This window comes from Mytilus californianus, unplaced genomic scaffold (assembly GCF_021869535.1).
Source record: "Mytilus californianus isolate M0D057914Y unplaced genomic scaffold, xbMytCali1.0.p SCAF_5, whole genome shotgun sequence".
Lineage (NCBI taxonomy): Eukaryota > Metazoa > Mollusca > Bivalvia > Mytilida > Mytilidae > Mytilus > Mytilus californianus.
The window spans coordinates 11,848,459-11,869,927 of NW_026262701.1; the positions used below are offsets into that span (position 1 = coordinate 11,848,459).

Below are 21,469 nucleotides of genomic sequence, written 5' to 3' on the forward strand. Positions count from 1 at the left end.
CACTGATATACTAGTTCTTGCAATTACTAAGATATTTCAAAGCTAATTACAACTAATAGACAAATCATGTTCTCCTGGACTAAAGTATCAATCAGTACACATCAAACGGGTTTAGTGTAAAGAAGTTATAAACAGTCTGAAAAGGCCATGACTTTATGCAATACCAAAATACAAGTAAACGGTAACCAAAGGATGTAGGATAATGAGTACATAACAATACATATTCAATAATTCTTCAAAAACAAAATCAATGTAGTGTTTTCACATTTAGTCATTTTGGGGCAGTCCTTTTGTAGCTGACTGTGCATTACAGGTTTGCTTATTGTTGAAGGCCTATAGTTGTCTATATCTATTTTATCTAGATTGTATGATAGTTGGCTCAATGACAATCATATAAAATCTCCTTATTTTCATATTGTTTCATTATTTGATTTGCTATTTCAAAGGTTAAAACATCCAACCTGTTTTATATTTATAAAAAGTCTGTAGTTGATTTTGCACAGTAGACAAAGACTATACAAACGGAGACATACTTTTGCTTAATTTTTTCTGCTACTTATGCTAATATCAGACTCAGACTTCTTTTAAATTGAGTTTTACGGTGCGTATTGCTGCGTGTTTGTTTATTCAATATTGGCTAGAGGTATAGGTGGAAGGTTGAGAACTCAAAAAAAAATTTTGCACCTGTCCCAAGTCAATAAACTCTAACCTCTGTGTATACAGTTTTCTGTGTTTTTTTTAAAATTTTGGTTCATTTGTATGTTTTGTAGTTTAGTGTGGCGTCCATTTAGCTGAACTAATATACATTATTGTTTAGGGGCCAGCTGAACCCCGACTCCGTATTTTGTATTTATAATGGAAGTATACATTATTGTTTAGGGGCCAGCTGAACCCCGACTCCGTATTTTGTATTTATAATGGAAGTATACGTTATTGTTTAGGGGCCAGCTGAACCCCGACTCAGTATTTTGTATTTACAATGGAAGGAGAAATGTTACTCACATGTTCTGGTATAATACAATCAATCTCTACTGGACCTGTACTGGTTACTTCACAGGCCTTGCTCCCTATTGTGACCTCAGCATTGGGACTAAAACCATAGCCACTTAATGCTAAAGTTATTCCTCCTAAAAAATACATGTGTCAGAACAAAATACTTTAAAAACTGTTGTATCGTCAATGTATTTATATTTTGGTGAATGAAATTATTTGGCATCTTTTGTTTTACCATACAAATTCACTTTAGAAAAGTTATATAAAAGAACAGCTTTCAAATAACTTCTGTAGACACTTATATTTGATCTTTCCAAGGGCTATAACTCCAACAAAAGTTTTTGTTCTTTGAAACTTTTATGATAAATATTCTAAATAAGATGTGAACATGAGATAGCTTACAATGCAACGATCCATACAATTTTTATTTTAAGAAATCAACGGTCAACTTTGCCTGAGGGAGTTGGAACCTTAGTTTCTTAATAATTTCTTAACAAGGATCTTTAGAAAAATATTTATACCTGTGTCCCTTAAAGTCATATGAAACGAGTGACTGGTGAAAAATAATGTCAATCCAATTCTTGAACCAATGCATGCATATATCATAAACTTAATCTTCTGTGCATGATTTTATCATTTTTTACGCATCCATATCATATAATCGTCAAAAAAATATTTCACTCGGTCAGTGTTGATGTGAAAATATGGCAGCTAATCATTTGTTGTGTTTTGAAGCCGAAGTTTACCAATTGTCACCTTTGTAAACAATCAACAAAGAAGCATGGATATTGAGGTAAGCACGTGTATAACATGTACAATAAGATATAGTTTATATCGATGATGGAGCAATGTTTACGTTTGTTGACTCTCTCTGACAATTTGGTTTTCCCCTTCGCACTTGCATATTGCGATCATCGGATTTTTATGAGAAAGGTCACGCTGAGGTCACTGCATATGGAAATCATATCTGCGAATTATTGTCTGGAAAGCCAATAATTAAAAAAAGAAAATTTCTTCTAAATTTGGATAAACTAAAGAATTTTCTTCAGAAAAAGTATGTGTACATAAGTTTTATAGTAAAAACTAGCCATTTAGTTATAAAAAAACATGTGCATCAATTTTTTTTAATTTGAAGTTTCATCTGACTTTAAACTGTCATGACACATTGTCAGACTTTTACTCTTTTTCTTTTTGTAAATATTTTGACATGTAACTACTTCCAAGGATGTTTCTGTACAAATATGATAATAAAAAAGATAATTTAAACAAAATGACTTCATCAAAGCATGACATGAAAACATAACATCCCACTCATCTTCTTTGATTCCCATGTCTAATTTAATTCTTACCACCAATAGTTCCAAAGGTTGGACTGATATCAGTTATTGCCATCGAATAAGTGAAAGTTTTAGTTGCACCATTGTGTAGAGCCTTCCCTTTTCCACCATCGATAACTTCGACTTCATAGGTTCCATAAGATCCCTCACCGACAGTACAAGTGATTGAGGTTGTTGTAATGGCTGTTATCACACATGGTACTCCCCCTATAGTCACTGCACTATTGTCGGATCCAAGTTTAGTACCGGTGATTTGTATTTCTGTCCCATTTGCACCTAAAAGATTGGTATATAATTTTAAGCTAATATATTAGTAATCTATAAATAATCAGGAATCATTGTAGAAGTCTGGGGATTGTGAAAGAAATCTTTTTTTCTTGTTTCTTTATTTGCAATTTCAGACATTTCGTTTAACCAAAGAAACAAAAGGGTATCTCATTACTCCAGGCAATCTTAATTGTACTTTTAAGGTGTGTCTTCTCTCTCTCCGTTATTAAGGACTTCCTCGTGAATTTCAAATGAAGAGCAATAAAAGTTTATCATGTTATCTCTTGAATATCATTCCATATTCCTTTTCATGCTAACTATATTTATTGTGGTACTCTTTCGACAGTATACTGTAAATCAACTAAATTTTGCAATTTATTTTCGTGAGAAAAAAGATAATCAGGAATATAAGTAGTCACAAATATGTAAATCTTGGATCTATCCTCAAATCTATACATTGAAAAAATGGTGAAAATTGATAGCCATGAAGTCAGCTAGAAAGAGAAAACTTGAAATAAAGTATCCACAAAAATAAGTTGATTTACAGTATATATACATACCTGTAACAGGACTTATTGCAGTAATTGTTGGTGTACTTGCAGCTGACCATTCATAACTACAGTCATCTGTACATAGTGTAGGAACATCATTTACATATGCTAGTACCTATAAAATAGCACTGACAGGTAAAAATCTATGCTGGGACTTTTCATTCCATGGTTATTGTTATCATTTGTTTAATCTTATACATACATCTGTGGATTCATCAGATACTGATTTTCATGGATCTCTTGGGTATAAATTAACCAGGAATTTAAGTGTTTAACAAGGCCCAAATTTTATGTAGACTTGTATATAGATAAAACAACAAAAAATAAAGAATCGAAGAAAAAATAAAGTTTTCCTAAATCCATGAAAATTAATGAACCCAGTGTGTATATACAGCTTCTAAAATATAAAGTATTCAATTATCATAAAAAAAAAATTTAACAAGCCTTACAAATCTTAAGATTCTTAAGCCACTTTATGAGATATCTTAGAAAGCCATTTTGTTATAATTTTTTATTGAGGATACCAAAGTAACATTGAAATTTTATAAACTAATCCTGGTTCTGTTCTATGTAACTATTTAGACTCTGTGTGGCACACATGGTCATAGATTGTATTCAAACTTCACACAATGTAGTATTGGGGTATACATAGAAAATGACTTTGTCAAAATGTAGTTTATATTGTGATATTTTCAAAAATATAATGATAAAAAAAAATGTTTTTAAGATACAAGTTGTGAAAAATTTACACAATTTGTAAAAATATACAGGGAAAAAGCTTTATTTTGTGAATTGAAAGAAAACTTAATGACAGAATTTTGGAATAAAATATGTGAAGATAGCTCTCATAAAATGCTTTATCGAAATTAAAAAAAAAAATATTGTCACCATACTCCTTGCTAAAATACAAAAAAGAAAATATCTCTACATTCTTTCAAAAGAATTAAATTATCTTAGCCATCTCCTTCCTTATTTCCTTCCCAAAACATTTTCAGTGCTTTTAAAAACAGTCAAAATAATCAGATAAAATCACATAATTCTCTTCATTAAAATAAATAAATGTGGATTGTGTCCACATGTGGACACAGATGATGCCCCTGCTTGCATATCATATAATTATAAAGGGACATAACTGAAGAACGGTAAAAGTGATGCTACCCAAATTTGAACTTGGTCTGAGTTTTGTGGTAATAAGCATTGTGTGTAAGTCTCATAACATTTGGTTGAGGCTAACTTTAGAGAACAGAAACTAAAAATTCAGCAATTTTTCTATTTTTAAACACGAATAACTCTAGAAGGGTTGTGTATATGTTTCATAACACTTGGTTGAGACAAACTAAAGTTAGAGAACGAAAAAAAAAAAATTCAGCAATTTTTATGTTTATAAAGGGACATAACTCAACAATGGTAAAAGTGACGCCACCAAATTTCGTACTTAATTTGTATTATATAGTAATAAGCATTGTGTATAAGTTTCATAACATAAGGTTGAGGCAAACTAAAGTTAGAGAACGGAAACAAAAAAAATGTACTTGATCTTAGTTTTGTGGTAATGAATATTGTGTATAGGTTTCATAATGTTTGGTTGGGGCAAACTTAAGTTACAGAATGGAAACTAAAAATTTTGCAATCTTTCGATTTATAAAGGGGCATAACTTAATAATGGTTAAAGTGACACTACCCAAATTCAACTTGATCTGTGTTTTATCAGTGGAAGGCAAAATTAAACATTGCATTGAATAAAGCATTGATTGTAGTTGATTCAACTATAATCATGGACAAAGGAAGATAACTCCAAATTTAAAAATTACTTGAATAAAGACATTGATATTTTTAGAAATTACATTTAGCTTTAAGACAAACTCAAGTTATAGAATGGAAACGAAAAATTCAGCAATTTTTTCATTTGTAAAGGGGCATAACCCTAGAACGGTAATCAAACAGCTTGTAAGCACTGAATGGTAAAGATTGCTTTAATTTATCAGTAGGAAGTAAAATTGAATATTGCATTGTATAAAGCATTGGTTGTAGTTAATTCAACTACCATTATGCACAAAAAAAGATAACTCCAATTTTCAAAGAAGACTTTGAAATATTTTTAGGAATGAAGGGTAAAAATTGCTTTAATTTATCAGTGGAAGGCAAAATTAAACATTGCATTGAATAAAGCATTGATTGTAGTTGATTCAACTATAATCATGGACAAAGGAAGATAACTCCAAATTTAAAAATTACTTGAATAAAGACATTGATATTTTTAGAAATTACATTTAGCTTTAAGACAAACTCAAGTTATAGAATGGAAACGAAAAATTCAGCAATTTTTTCATTTGTAAAGGGGCATAACCCTAGAACGGTAATCAAACAGCTTGTAAGCACTGAATGGTAAAGATTGCTTTAATTTATCAGTAGGAAGTAAAATTGAATATTGCATTGTATAAAGCATTGGTTGTAGTTAATTCAACTACCATTATGCACAAAAAAAGATAACTCCAATTTTCAAAGAAGACTTTGAAATATTTTTAGGAATGAAGGGTAAAAATTGCTTTAATTTATCAGTGGAAGGCAAAATTAAACATTGCATTGTATAAAGCATTGATTGTAGTTGATTCAACTATAATCATGTACAAAGGAAGATAACTCCAATTTTAAAAATTACTTGATATTTAGAAAAAAAAATGAAAAATTTAGCAATTTTTCCATTTGTAAAGGGCATAACTCTAGAACAGTAAAAGTGATGGCACCAAAATTCAAACTTGATCTGTATATTGTGGTAATAAGCATTGTGTATAAGTTTCATAACAATTGGTTGAGGCAAACTAAAGTTAGAGAACGGAAACCAACTTTGGGACGTACAGACCGACAAGGGTAAAACTTAATGCCCCCTCTGCTAATGCGGGGGCATAAAAAAGTTTTAAAACAAATTGCATTTTCGCCTCAAAACTTGATTATTTCATAACATATATGGACCAATAGTCTTTCTGCTATTTTACTATCAAAGATGGAGAAAGATCCCCATACTACCTTAATCAAAGGTAATCATGATATTTCTTGGTGTATGTGTTTGTGTCTCTTTTATTCTAAGAATTTACTGACTTTTGCCATATCACATCTCTAACACAAGCAAAAGTTCAAACAAATAAAAATGTATACAAAGTCTTAAGCAATACTAGTTTGACAAACCTGAGGTTTACTATGATCTGTATATAACATATCTCCTGGGATTGGATTGTACCATAATCCACCATTAGTTAGGGTGTATACATTAACAACAACTTTCCTCCCGGCCAAAGATGAGTTAACCTGACAAAAGTGGACAGAGAAATATTATACAAACATTGAGTCAAGTATATGGATATCTATAAGGGATTTGTAAATTCCTCTCCAAATTGTTAATGGTAATGTGGAATTTGTCTCAAGACCATCCCTGTCATTTTTGTTGCATGCCATTCATAGTTTACTAACTTACAAACTTTCTTAATCAGCATCTTATTACAGATCATACTGATTCAGTGCTATAGACATATTCTGGATTTGTTTTACTCATGCAAGATATAAAAAAAATACAGAGAAGAATTTATGTTTTCTGAAATCTTAAGACTTCAAACCACTATTTTCAGTGCTGCTAATATCAACTATGCATACCCTCATTTGTAATTCAAAATATCAGAAAACAGGAAGTAGGTGTCTGACAGGTCTGAAAAGTGCTCACATGTTATGACTGTCAAGCTGCAGGCCATATAAGAAGTCAAGCTGTACAGTAATACTAGACAAATATTTGAAGACACCAAGTATTAACCAACAGAAAGTAGGTGTCCGACATATATCTGAAAATTCCTCACACATTACAACCCAATACTGTCAATCTTCTTATCAAATAGGGAGAAATGTGTAATGAAAATAGTAAGTACATTCAAAATATTAATAAAAAAATTCAAAATGACATCAAACTGTTGTTTATTTTACATTTATTCATGTCATTGTTAAAGCAATTGAGGGCCATAACTCCTTCACAGCAAAAAGTGAAATCATCAAAATCAATCTTGACCTCCATTTTGTAATAATTTTTTTTTTAAATTTGAAAGGATTGTATCAAACATTCTCAGGTTGAAGCCAGGAATCTGCATAAAGTGCCATTTACAAATCAATCAAGGACCATAACTCCTGGATGGCAAACGTGAATATTGTCAATATCAAAATTGACCTCTGTTTTGTCTTCAGTGAAAACATATCAAAATTTCAAAAGCATTGGTTAAATAGTCACATCAGAGAAAAAGTGAGGAACCAACCTACCGAAAAGGTGAATGCAATATAGCCCCACTCATATCAAATCATTCTTAAAACACAAGTTGAGTAATAAGTTACGATAGTTATGAAAGGACAAACTGTTGAACAATGTGATTTGGGGTATTACAATATAAATTGAATGGACTTTCACCACAATATTTATGTTGCTTTGAATAGTTTTAATATACACTTATTGTCAAAAAAGCAGTACCTGTATTTGAGGCTGGTCACCAGCTAATGTTGTAAATCTTATATGGTAGTCAAAATTTGAACAGGTACCATATCGATATATAGAAATAGCTCCAATACCATCTATTGATTCCAAAATATCAGTCAATGCTGCAGAGCTTGTATCATGTGGAATACCTAAAATATCAAGTCACAATTTGTCAAAAGTGCTGTCAAGAATTTTGCAGGATGGATGAATGGATTGGTGATTAACATCCAGCGGCAAATATTACACATGTGGATATATGAATATGAATCCTGATTTGTATAACACACGACAGGCTGAGCTGGATTTTTATCTATTTTTTGTTCACCAAAATGAAAATAACTTTACAGCCCTTTTGATATTTGTTAAAATGAATCAAGTAAATCACATCCCTCTCTATCTTATTAAAAGAGCTTAAACTAATTGCCTAATGGCATGATTCACAACCATGTACTTAATGGAGTGTGTTTCAACCAACTATGATGGAGTGTGTCTAAACCAGCAACAATGAGGTGAGTCTCAAACGAGTACCTAAGTAACTAATGAAGTACTGTAAGTCTCAACAAAGTAGATAATGCAATAGGTCTCAACCAATTACCTGATGGAGTAAGTCTCAAACATTTACATAATGGAGTAAGTCTCAACTGAGGAACTAATGAAGTAAGTCACAACCAACTAGATAATGCAATAAGTCTCAAATAATTACCTGATGGAGTAAGTCTCAACCATTTACATAATGGAGTAATAATTAAAGTCACAACTGACGAAATAATGAAGTAAGTCTCAATTAATTACTAAATGGAGTAAGTAAGGTCCTTTTATAGCTGAATATATTGTATTGCTTTTCCTCATTGTTGTATGCCGTACAGTGGCCTATAATTGCTTACCACCACTTCATTTTAAATCCGGTTAATAGCTGTCTCATTGACAATCATACCAAATCTCCACATTTTTTATACAAGTCTCGATTAACTTCCCTATGAAGTAAGTCTCAAATATTTTCACAATGGAGTTAGTCTCAACCAATTACCTAATGGAGTAAGTCTCAACCAATTACCTAATGGAGTAAGTCTCAACCAACTTTCTACTAAATTAAATATCAACTTATAACCTAATAACATGATGGAAAGGAGAAAGTACCAACCAAATACCTAGATCATAGTTAGAGACTATGAAAGTAAATCATAATTAAATCATACAGCATATCTCAAGTTAGATTAGCACCAAACTATAGTGATTGTTGGCTAAAGTGATATATAAAGAAGATGTACTACTTTGAACAACTGTCTACCAAATACAACCTGAATTTTGATTAATATTAGGCAATTAAATTCCAGTGGAAAATATTACATGCATATCAAGAATGGTAACATGTTGATGAGCTATGAATAAACTCTATTTTATTCTAGACCAACATATCTTACTGGTCAATCACAAGCTAGGCAATGTTGTTAATTTCATTTAAGATATTAACAAATTTTGTTTTATCTTTAATTGCAACTTAAAATTTAACTGAATATTTGGTTTACAGGGGGATAAACTGCTTGTTATCTCACCTGATTTGGTTTTATTTTTAAAGGTAATGCTGAATGTTCCACTGATAGGAGGTGAAGCTGCCTGTAATCTTTTAATATCTATTTGTACCCCTGATCCAACCTGTCCAGGTTCTATAGTTAATAGTGGTATTTTATGGCCACATAGATATGGTACAAATGTGACCTCCAAAAGACCTTCTGTAGATCTCACATCTACTCTATCAATACGTGTACTGCCCAAACTTACAGGAAGCATTCTGTAACTATTTACAACTACAACAAAAAGTATTAATCAAACAATTTTAACAAATGTCAAGTTTTACATAATTCTTCATTAATATAATACATGTATATGAAACTAAAATAAAAAAAAACGACCAAATTTTTCAAATTCCAGTTTGAATTCACCACTGCAAACTGATTATCTGGTAAAATACTTAAGCTTATTGCATCAGTGAAAGGTTGTCTCTAGTAAAAAAAAACCAACATTATTGATCAACTTGTCAAATAAAACAATTACACTATCTCATTACCAATAAACACACCAATCAAAAGTTGTGTTGTTAAAGTTTTGTTTGTGAATATTTTAACTTGAAAAAAACTCAAGAGCAATCAATTCTGAGAGTGATCAAGGACAATGTTACTATTTATTTCTGAACTGTTTAAACTGTTAAAAAAGACTTTGACAAAATTTAAACAATGAAAGTCACGTTACCTGGTCCATGTCCAGAGTGCCCCATGAAAAATAGGAAAATTGGAATAACAGTGTGATTGATTAAAAAAGTAAATAATAATTTTTTTTTCCATGTAAATTAAGTGCAGTTAAGTTGTACATCACACATGTGTTTTAAATTAGATTTTCAAGAGAGCTATTATAAAACCATTCTGATTTAAACTTGAAATAAAGACACCAGACGATTGGCATAAGAGATAGAAAAAAAAAACAATTTACAAATACACAATATGGTTTTCATAACATGTATTGACAAAATTAAAAGTAAAAGAACCTTCAACATTCTCTGTGGGTTGTTCACGTCCTATATAGATATCATCAATATAAAAGTTTCTTGTATAATCATTCTTGCTAACATATATCCTTCTCATGTAAAAGGACGACCCTTGTGGTTGAAATCCTTTAACAGCACTGAATATTTCTACACAAACATAATGCCATCTAAAATAGAACAACAACAAAATAAAAAAAAAACAGAATACATTATGGAATATGGAAGAATCAAATTATAATCCCCTTCATTTTTTTTTATTGATATCAGCTTTTTAAACCACTAAAGAAAGAGACCTCCCTTTGAGAAACATTTCAAATAGAGAGATTAAATGTAGATACTATGTTCTGTTGCTTTCTACGATTTTTGTAGTAAAATCATAGATACATGTATTTAATAGCTGTGCTTATTGATTAGACTTTGCAGTTTCCTGCCTCACAACTGACCCTATGTTTGACAATGGTTCCCAAAAACATTTCATTGCCTTGCGTTTTGGTGTAAAGTATACAGCCAAGTGTTTGTATTCCTAAGGGGACAATTGAACTATAAATGTACACCAAATTTTTTTCGTGGATACTTTTTTCAATTAGGCCTTTCTAGACATCTTTGAGGTAATTTATTTTTCGTGAATACTAACTTTGTTTATGTATTCATAAAAGAGAAGATCCAAGTTTGACACATTCAAGTGATTTTCTACTTGCAAAAGGCATGCAAGTATACACTCTCTAAAAAATATTTGGTTTAAAATTAGGATAAATAAACCAGCTATTTACCCTGATTTTCTTTCAAATGTCAGAGGAATACTGTTAGTAGCATTGTGTACTGTACCATTAACATCTTCATAGGAGTAGGTAATTCCTATACCATTTTTCAGCTGGTTACCCAGATATGCAAAGCATAGCTACAAAAAATATATTATAGAAAAATATTTTGTTGATAGGTTTGTTTATCATTCTTAAATAGAAAAAAAATATTTAGTTATTATAACAACTATTACAAATTTCAATGTTGATGTATTTTTCAAAAACTATTCTATATTAATAAATTTGATTCCTTTATTTCAAATCAGTACACAAAAACATTTGCCCATTATATAAAAAATAAAATAGAGTGGGTGAGGATGGGATTTTAAATTTGCTAATGCTAAATTGCAATGCTCTGCTCCATGCAGTTGTATTATTTAGAATGCCTAAATGAGGCATGCAGTAATTAAAACAAAAGGATGATAATTATTAATTATCCCTGCTGATTGGATAATTTGAAATGATTGCCTTGTTCTGATTGGTTCCCTTCCCACATATGATCTCACTAAGCAATTAGAGAGCAAAATGTCAATAGTGGCCAGTGGGGAACTCCCTATATCGTTGGTTGATATTAATAGTTATAAGCTGAACTAAAATAAACCTAATGGGCAATAAAAGACAGACTATTATAAGTAAGCTACCGATACGAGGTAATGCAAGTGCAATGATACATGTCAACATGCTGTGTATTAATAATCCATTTTTATAAAGTAAACTTGTATTTGCCCTGTTTATTTGTACAATAAAAATAAGAAAAATGATAAGAATAGACACTGAAAGAACCTCAGAATGACAAATTGGACAAATTACACAATATTGAACAAAACAAAACTCACACATTTTATAAGTTTCTATCTATACTACCTAGAAGGTCACATCAATCATTTGTACAATTGCTTTACTGACAAAAAAAATGTTCTGCAATCCTACAGTTAAGGGGAGATAATATGTTTGGATTTGGATTATCTCCCTTTGAGTGTTGAAATTAAGTTTAGTGGGTATAAATTTGTTGGGTTCCCCCCCTAACCCTTTTCTTTCGAAACAGGTAATCCAAAATTTCTTTTTGGTTGTACAAAAAAGAAAATTTATAATAATATGACAATCATGACTTTTGTAATGCTGACTTTTTTTATTCATTACAATTTTTATGTTTGCACAGTGTTTTACCAAGGTTTATTGATGCATGAAGTTAGATTTATACATCATCTTGTTTATACAGGTACAATATTACAGCTTTGTGTTTCCACAGAAAGTTGTATGAGTCAAAGTGTAATCAGAGGAATGAAATTTATAACTGGAATTTTTATTCTATATCTTAGCTATCTAAATGACTAAGGATACATTAAAACTTTTCTGATACAACTGTCAAGGTTTAAATTCTAGAGTGAAATGGAGAGATGTGTTCGAATACTTGAAATCAAAACTCTGTCATATTTATTGTCTGCAAGACAAGCACTTTACTCAAAGATATGAATCCTTTATTAGAAACCAATGGGGAGGAGTATGCATTTTAACTCTTCTGCTTCTAATCATTTTATTTGCAAATTATCTTGAATGTAAAATAAATGGGGAGGAGTATGCATTTTAACTCTTCTGCTTCTAATCATTTTATTTGCAAATTATCTTGAATGTAAAATAAATAAAATAAAGAAAGATGAAAATGGAAATTTCCTCGGTGTTGACATTACAATTAAAGAAAAAAATATAACTTATGATTTAATTGATCCCTTTCGAGAATTCTACCAAGATAAGAAATGATATACATGGAGAAAAATTGATCCTTCGAAGCAAGCTTGATTTTTTTCTTGTATCTCATGTTTCTATCAAAATATAAAAGAAGTGGAACTTCAAAACCACTACACAATTGATCAATCACCAATAGTTTTACACTTTAAAATAAGTGATTTCAATATTGGCAAGGGTTTATTGAAATTAATAATAGTTTACTGTATATTATTAAATGATATGAGCAAATCAGCCCTAATACGGATAAATCAGCATGTGTAATACTGATGACATTGCCCTGTCAATATAAATCAGGAGTTAATATTGCTTTTTGGACAGGGTCAATATGGAAAAAACAGGGCCAATACTGATAAAAGCTGTATTGGCCCATGGGCTAATACTGGACTTTCACTTCCGGTTTCAATTTTCCTACGCTAAGCTTGACTTTGGACGTATCGTTATGCATAAAATACATTTGTATCATATTTTTCAACTTAAAATCATAGAAAAAAAATTACATGATGTTCAGTGTTTTGTATCTTGAAACGGAAATATTTCACAGCCTTTTCGAGTACAGCTTTCGATTATTATCACTGTTTCATTTCCGTTGATCAATCAACAGAACGCAGACGAACCAAGAGTAAAAATAGTTAAACTGTCTGATTTATTCTTCCCAGCTACTTTATATTTGCTAGATAAAATGAATTGTAATAGCATAAGATAAAGTACTTGGATGAGAATTAAGAAATTACATCTGACAATGACTCAATGTTGACAAAAAATCCTTTGTGAATGTCATGAATTTCTGTATCTTCTTCACGGTAAGTTTCTTAGTTTAATCGAAAAATTTAAATCATTTAATAAAAGTGTTATGAACTGGCTGTTCCTGTATTGGCCCTGTTATAGATTCTCGATCAGCTGTATTGGCCCTCGACTCCTTGAGTCTCAGGTCCAATACAGCTAACCTCGAATCTATAACAGGGCCAATACAGAAACAGCCAGTTAATAACACTATAATATAGAATATATTGAAACTGTCAAAGAAAAAATAAAACAAATTAAGGATCAATATGAATCTTTAGTATACAATAGAGACACACTAGATCAGGTGGATTGCTTACATATTCAATTCAAAATAAATGATAAACTGTTCTCAGAAACATTAATGACCGAAATAAGGGGTAAAACAATTTCCTTTGCCTCATATAAAAAGAAAGAAAAAAATAAATTGGAAAATGCTTTGATAAATAAAATTCAAAAATTGGAAGGAAATATACAGACCACAGAATCTCTTGAAAATCTTAACCAAAAAAAATCTGAATTACAAATTTTAAGACCAGGAAAAATGTGTGGTCTTTATGTGTGTTCAAAAATGCAATGGATATAGAAGAAGGAGAAAGATCCTCCAAATATTTCCTCAATTTAAATATACTAAGAATTTTGTTAATAAAGCAATTCCAAGACTAGTCAATAAAGAAGGTCTTTGTATAAACAAACAAGAATAGATTTTAATGGAAGCCAAAAACTTTTATTAGGATTTATTTATAAAAAAAAAGCAGTGGTTTCAATAAAGAATAGTACATCAAATCTTAGGCACAAATGAACTTCTCTTAAAATAAAAGTGAAAGATACAAATAATTGTAGATATGAATGTGTGTGTATGTGGGGGAGGGGGTGTAGAAACAATAGAAAAATCCTGGATAATTGAGAGGATAGAAATAGAACTTAAACTTTAAATATAGATTTGGTTTTATTTGGTATTCTACCCAACAACGATAAAAATGACATAAGAAACTTAATAATTCTGTTAACAAAATTTTATATTTATAGAAGCAAATTATCATTGGAACAAACCAAATGATAGTGCTAAAAAATTATTTAAAAGAAAACTTATTAATAGAAAAATATATATTTTATAAAAATAAGACTCAGTAGGGCAGAGAACTGCTGGAACCCCTGGACTCCTTTATTGTCATAACAACAAAGATAAACAACAGACACCATATGTTGTATAATTTAAAAATATTAATTCTCTATCCAAGCAGCCTTAATTAATTGTCTTGCAATCATATTCTGCAATGTATCAAACTATTTTTAGCCGTGTCTATTTAATATGTTGTATATCTTATATAGCCTATATATACAATATTATGCATAAAATGTGTATAACTTACTATTATGTTCTATGCAAATAAAAACAATCTGATTGTATATACTAATAATAATATTAACACAGAGATTGGTGGTGCAGTAATCCAATAAACTGTCATTTAATTGCTGTTAAAATAAATTGCTTCGCTGAGTGCAGCTGGATACGACCGCAGATGTCCAACCCTGAAAAGTTGGGGCCAAAATGGACACAATATTCACACTTGATACAGGTCTGAATTTGGATTGTAATTAAATTTTTGACACATAATAGGTTTCTGACACAGCATAACTGTAGTCAAAGAACTTCAAATTGGTTATATGATTTAAATTTATATTCAATTTTTTTGCTTTTGTGCAATACACTATGCGAATTGAAATCCCCCCCTAAATTGTTTGAGCCATAACCCCCCAAAGTCAATCCTAACCATCCCTTTGTAGTATGGAAACTTGTGGTATAATTTCAGAGAGATTCATACACTTTAACACAAGTTATTGTCTGGAAACTACAAAAATGCTTATTTGGGCCCCTTTTTTGGCCCCTAATTCCTAAACAGTTGGGACCATAACCCCCAAAATCAATCCAAACCTCCCTTTAGTGGTTATAAACCTTGTGTTAAAATTTTATTGATTTCCATTTACTTATATTTATGTTATTATCCGGAAACCATCTGTCTTCGGACAACGCTGACAACGACGACGACGACAACGCAATACCAATATACGACCAAAAAATTTTTAATTTTTGTGGTCGTATAAAAATGGGAATTAATCTCTCTTTTCATATCTTACAAAGCACACATGATAAAATTTACACTGACAAATATGAATACTTCAAACTAAAATGAGCATGTGCCTGCAAATTAAAAGTACTTAAAAAACAACCTAAAAAAATTCAAACATTTGAACAAAATAAAAATTCCGAAGTCAATTTAGCTACGTAGATGACAGTCTAAACTTGTGCTTGAAGCATAGTTGCCATCTTTATGGATTTCTAGCAGAAGAAACAGTTTCTTTGTGTGAAATGGTTTTGATGATGAAGACTGTAAGTTTCCTGACAATTTACATAAAATGAAAGTTTGGCTGCCACTTCACTGACTGGGGATCATAGACTTGAATTCAATGAATTAATAGGAAATCTGAACTTTAGCCAAAACAGTCTCTTTAGAGCTGTTGTGACCCTGACCTTTGACTTATTGATGTCAAATTAAATATCCATGATCATACTGAGAGAAAATGTTTTGTGACACTGACACCATGGTTTATCATGTCTCTTTTTAGTAACAACTTACTACATTCACTTTAGAGGACAATGAGAGGCCTTTAGAACTGCTGTCTGTTACTTCATATAATGATGATGGATTTTTACCAACATATTGTCCACAAAAAGGTTCAATTTCCATCGTTATGGTAACACCAGATTGCGATTTTGGTTCATGATCAAAGAATATTTTGTCAGCAGGAGGATCTTTTAAGAAACTTGGACAGCGAGTTCCAAACATAAGGTCCAATGCAGTTTTTACCTATAACAGAGAATATCAAATATTGAATAATCAAAAATATAGTAGCATTTTATCATAGCATTACTATCTCTTGAATAAGCATATCAATCTACTTTTAATCATTTCTGTATTTTAACATAGTGATAGGTTAAATGTAAACTTCTTTAAAAATAAATCCATTAAATGTCTTTTTCTTGATTCTGTAAATTGAGAAATTTTTGTGTGCATTTATTATTGCTTTATTTACAATAGACAAAAATTTTAGATTTTATTGCCACTTCAAGAAAGTAGTATTATTTGTATGCTGCATTTCTTGAAATGGCAATAAAATCTAAAATTTTTGTCTTTTGCTAAATATAGCAATAATAAATGCACACAAAAATTTCTGAATTTACAGTATAAAAGAAAAGGACATTTAATGTATTTATTTAAAGTTTAAGTAGCCTATATTTAACATTTCACTATATCAAAACATACAAATAATACTACCAAACCTAAAATGTGAGTTTTGGTTTTTTGTGAAACCTATCCTGTTGCAATTTTCGCTATAATGAAAATATTCGCAAAAATTTCTGAATTTACAGTAAAGAGATTTCAGTTTCCCTCAGGAAAATCTGTACTAAACTTTACAACAACAAAAAATGTTTTTTCACTCCCTATTGTTTATTTTCCTTTTTTGTATGGAGATGGTCCTTTGACCTCTTACAGTCTGTTTATTTTCCAAATCATTTGCTCTACCTGTGTCTCTAGAGATGTTTTAAGATTTCAATGAATGTAACCCATGTATAACTATTCAGTTTGGTATTTTGTTACCACAAATTACTATATTCTTTCATATTAAAAGAAAAAAATGATTAAATATAGAATGATAATTCTATAATATAAAGATTTGGTTTGGAAGGTTAGCTGTTCCTGTAGTATTTTCCGATTGGTGTTTGGTGTCTATTGTATTATTGTTAGTTGATTTTGTGTTAAGTACTGATCAAATGTGTCAAGTCCTTCCCAATTCATTTTTACAATTTGTTTTTATATTGTGATGTAACACCACTGTCCCAGGTTAGGGGAAGATGGTGTGCTCACAAACATGTTAAACCCAGACTCATTCTTTATGTGCCTGTTCCAAGTCATGAACCTGTTATCTAGTGGTTGTCATTGGTTATTGCCTGCAATATCTGATTTTTATCCATTTTTGTAGAATAATCAGGTTGTTGTTGTCCTCTTTTGGAATTGTTTCAAAATTTCTCATACCAGAGCATTTCATGGCTTAATATACAGTATGTGTTTTGCTCATCGTTGAAGGCCATATGGTGACCTACAGTTGTTCACATCTCTTTCAGTCTATATATAGTTGTTTCATTGGCATTCATACCACATGTCCTTATCTTTATATAGTTTATACCCAAGCATTACTTGTAAAATAAGGATTTTTGTTTAGTTGTTTTAACTGTGATTTAATTTGTACATACCTGCCCAGCACTTGCCTCTACAGGGAGCAATGGAGATGGTTTAGAAGCTAAATATAGTACATAGTAATTCCCACTAGGTACACCTTTAACTAATTCTGTTACTTTAGTAGAGAGTGTTTCCCCAGCTGTTCCATTGATGACCTTGACATCAATGTCAGGAAAGTTTCCTGTTCAGATATTAATCAAGTCAGTAGATATTTCATTACAATACATCTGTTCTAAGTAGTGTTTACTGTAGATTCTTTATTATTTGATACCATTTTTCTTGGATTTCACATGTATAGGTAAACCACAAATTTAAATATTCAACAAAGTTCAAATTTTTGTATTGGCTTGTATACAGACTTTGGCAAAACAATGAAATCAATTATCCACGAAAATATAACTTTACTTCAATTCATTAAAATTGGTATCCATAAAAATAAATGAATCACAGTAATATATGAGCTGCGTCGGATAGAAATTGACCTTATGCAAATTCACATATACTTGTACATGTATAAGACTTTGATTGATTTTGGAACATTTAAATACGAAATAAAAGTTTAATTTGTGTCTGTAACATAGGGTTCTTATATCAAATACATTTTCAAACAGTTACAGACTTTGCATACAGATTTTTTTCAACTTCTATTTAACACAGCTCATATGTTTTTAAAAATAAGCATATATAACGGGTTTCAGCAATCAAACTGGTTTAGGTCTACTATAACGGGTTTCAGCAATCAAACTGGTTTAGGTCTACTATAACGGGTTTCAGCAATCAAACTGGTTTAGGTCTACTATAACGGGTTTCAGCAATCAAACTGGTTTAGGTCTACTATGTTTTATAGCATAATATTGTAAATTCTAATATAAAGTGTCATTTTTATATATAGCAAAGTGTGCTAAAATTGCCTGAAAGTGGCATTAAATACCAATATAAGCTCATTTTGACATGGCAGGCATTTTATATATGTCAACATTTTACTTCTCATTGCCACAAATGAATGGTTGATTGCAAATTTGAATAAAAGGTTGTTTTAACATGACCCCTTATGGGATTTGTGTTGCTCAGTCTTTAGTTTTCTGTGTAGTGTTGTGTTGACTGTTGTTTGTGGGGATCGTGTTGCTCTGTCTCTAGTTTTCTGTGTAGTGTTGTGTTGACTGTTGTTTGTGGGGTTCGTGTTGCTCAGTCTTTAGTTTTCTGTGTAGTGTTGTGTTGACTGTTGTTTGTGGGGATCGTGTTGCTCTGTCTCTAGTTTTCTGTGTAGTGTTGTGTTGACTGTTGTTTGTGGGGATCGTGTTGCTCTGTCTTTAGTTTTCTGTGTAGTGTTGTGTTGACTGTTGTTTGTGGGATCGTGTTGCTCTGTCTCTAGTTTTCTGTGTAGTGTTGTGTTGACTGTTGTTTGTGGGGATCGTGTTGCTCTGTCTTTAGTTTTCTGTGTAGTGTTGTGTTGACTGTTGTTTGTGGGATCGTGTTGCTCTGTCTCTAGTTTTCTGTGTAGTGTTGTGTTGACTGTTGTTTGTGGGGATCATGTTGCTCTGTCTCTAGTTTTCTGTGTAGTGTTGTGTTGACTTTTGTTTGTGGGGTTCGTGTTGCTCTGTCTTTAGTTTTCTGTGTAGTGTTGTGTTGACTGTTGTCTTTTTGTTTTTCTTTGGCTTATGAATTTGATTGTCCCTTTGGTTTCTGATTTGCTTCATTTTGTTAAATTTCTGAATATGTTTGAAATATTTACAACTAACTGTGAAGAAATTGACAAGGATTGTCAATCAAATGTTCTGCATTTGAAATTTTTGGCAATATATTATTCATTTATCTAAGTAGCATGAATAACATTGAAAGTATAAATTTGTATTTACCTCTTTCTGACACCATGGTTATATTTATGACAATGCCTGGTGGTCCCTCCATTAATTGTGCTGTTGTTATTGTCACAGATTCCTTGCCATCTAAGAAAGGGAGACTACTCAGAGCATATGCCATTACCTCCCCTTCTGTGATCACATCAAAAGGTTCTAAAAATAAATCATCAAATGTAAGTTTTTATCATATATTACTTAATATCTGTTAGTTCTATATACTGTGGATTCATATATTTTTTGGGGAATCAAGTTTCGTGAATCGCTGAAAAACTCGCATGTTTGTTGATATTTGTTTTCATGGTTTTGCCAAAGCCTGCATATGAGACTATAGAAGATTTGTAATTTGTTGAACACTCAAATTAGTGGTTGACCTGTCCCTGCAAAACCCTTGAAAACTGACATCCCAGGAATAATAATGATTCCACAGTAGTTACACATTCTAATGTCTGTCAACTTATTTTTTTATTGTTTATGATTTCTCAGAAATTTGTTTTACTATCTTATTGTCTCAAATTGTGTCATGTCAACATTAGAGTTTTGTACAAGAACCTTAAACATAGTGGTCAAATAGCATAGGTTCCTGAGAAATCGTCCCTAATGCAAAATATAACCAAACTAATTCTAGAATAAGAAGTATGTTTTTTAATGATCGATGAACAGATTTGGAGACATGATGAATTAAATAATGAATTATTATTGACATATCTTCATAGGTCTCACCATGACCTAATTTTAAACTGACTGTGACCTTTAATTGTTTACATGCTAATTCTTTGGCCTATGATGGAAAGTTATCTCATTGGCAAACATATCAAATCTCCTTACTATTAACAAGCCTGTAATTAGATAAGGCGTCAAGTGACTCATCAATATGCGGTAATGGGTACGCGTCCTTTTTCCTTACGAAATTCATTTTTCTGTTATCTGAGCAAAATTGAGTAAAGCCGTCAGACTTCTTCACCAAGACAATTACTATTATAAATGTTTTAACATCAAAACATAAAACTTGTGCCATAGAGAACCAAATGTTACATTTGTCCAGCTATTATGATGCTAATCTTCTGACATCTAAAGTATCTAAAATAACATCATATTAACTGCTAAATATACAAAAATATAACTCTACCAGTGAAAACACCATAGAAACCGAGCTGAAACTTAGCATCACTCAGATATCCAGCATCCTCTTCAATGGTCACCTGTTGTTTTTCATAAACCTCTGCTCCCGTACTGGTCATCTGAACCTGAACTGACTGGATTTCTCTTTCAACTTTGAAAAAAAAACAATCATAAAGACTCTTGTACTGGTCATTTGAACTTTTATTAAAATAATCTCTATCAACTTATATATATATATAAAAAAACCACCAAGAAAATATGTATCAAGTTATCTTTGTGATATTCCCCTGAACATAGAAAGAAAGTGGTTTTATAAAGGACAGTCTTTCTAGAGAAGTGCATGTCTATCAGTAGATTTTGGAACCTCTATGTATAAGTAGAAATCTACAAAAACTTCTATGCAATGTGCTTTATACTCCTTATTACCAGTATGATAGGTGATTTACATATGGTTTATCTATTTTCACATGAATGATGAAGAGCAATATCTACTGATCAAACGATTGCAGCAATATCTACTGATCAAATGATTGCAGCAATATCTACTGATCAAATGATTGCAGCAATATCTACTGATCAAATGATTGCAGCAATATCTACTGATCAAATGATTGCAGCAATATGTTACTATTATGACTGAAAGAATTTCTTACAAGGAAAAATGAAAAAATAT

The 21,469-nt window shown here is 31.1% G+C and overlaps 1 protein-coding gene across 1 annotated transcript in view; it reads right to left on the bottom strand.

Annotated features, from left to right (window-relative positions):
* Positions 1-224: 224 nt before the first annotated feature.
* The window catches only part of LOC127701816 (fibrocystin-L-like), a 44,843-nt gene continuing 23,598 nt past the window's right edge, over positions 225-21,469 (bottom strand). The window contains exons 13-25 of the mRNA XM_052205782.1: positions 20,804-20,947; positions 19,675-19,830; positions 17,833-17,999; positions 16,157-16,387; positions 10,962-11,089; positions 10,192-10,358; positions 9,206-9,457; positions 7,647-7,801; positions 6,332-6,451; positions 3,158-3,263; positions 2,343-2,606; positions 1,003-1,127; positions 225-233 (exon numbers count right to left, since the gene is read on the bottom strand). Coding sequence (XP_052061742.1) covers positions 225-233; positions 1,003-1,127; positions 2,343-2,606; positions 3,158-3,263; positions 6,332-6,451; positions 7,647-7,801; positions 9,206-9,457; positions 10,192-10,358; positions 10,962-11,089; positions 16,157-16,387; positions 17,833-17,999; positions 19,675-19,830; positions 20,804-20,947 — 2,024 coding nt within the window. The remainder of the gene's footprint in view (positions 234-1,002; positions 1,128-2,342; positions 2,607-3,157; positions 3,264-6,331; positions 6,452-7,646; positions 7,802-9,205; positions 9,458-10,191; positions 10,359-10,961; positions 11,090-16,156; positions 16,388-17,832; positions 18,000-19,674; positions 19,831-20,803; positions 20,948-21,469) is intronic.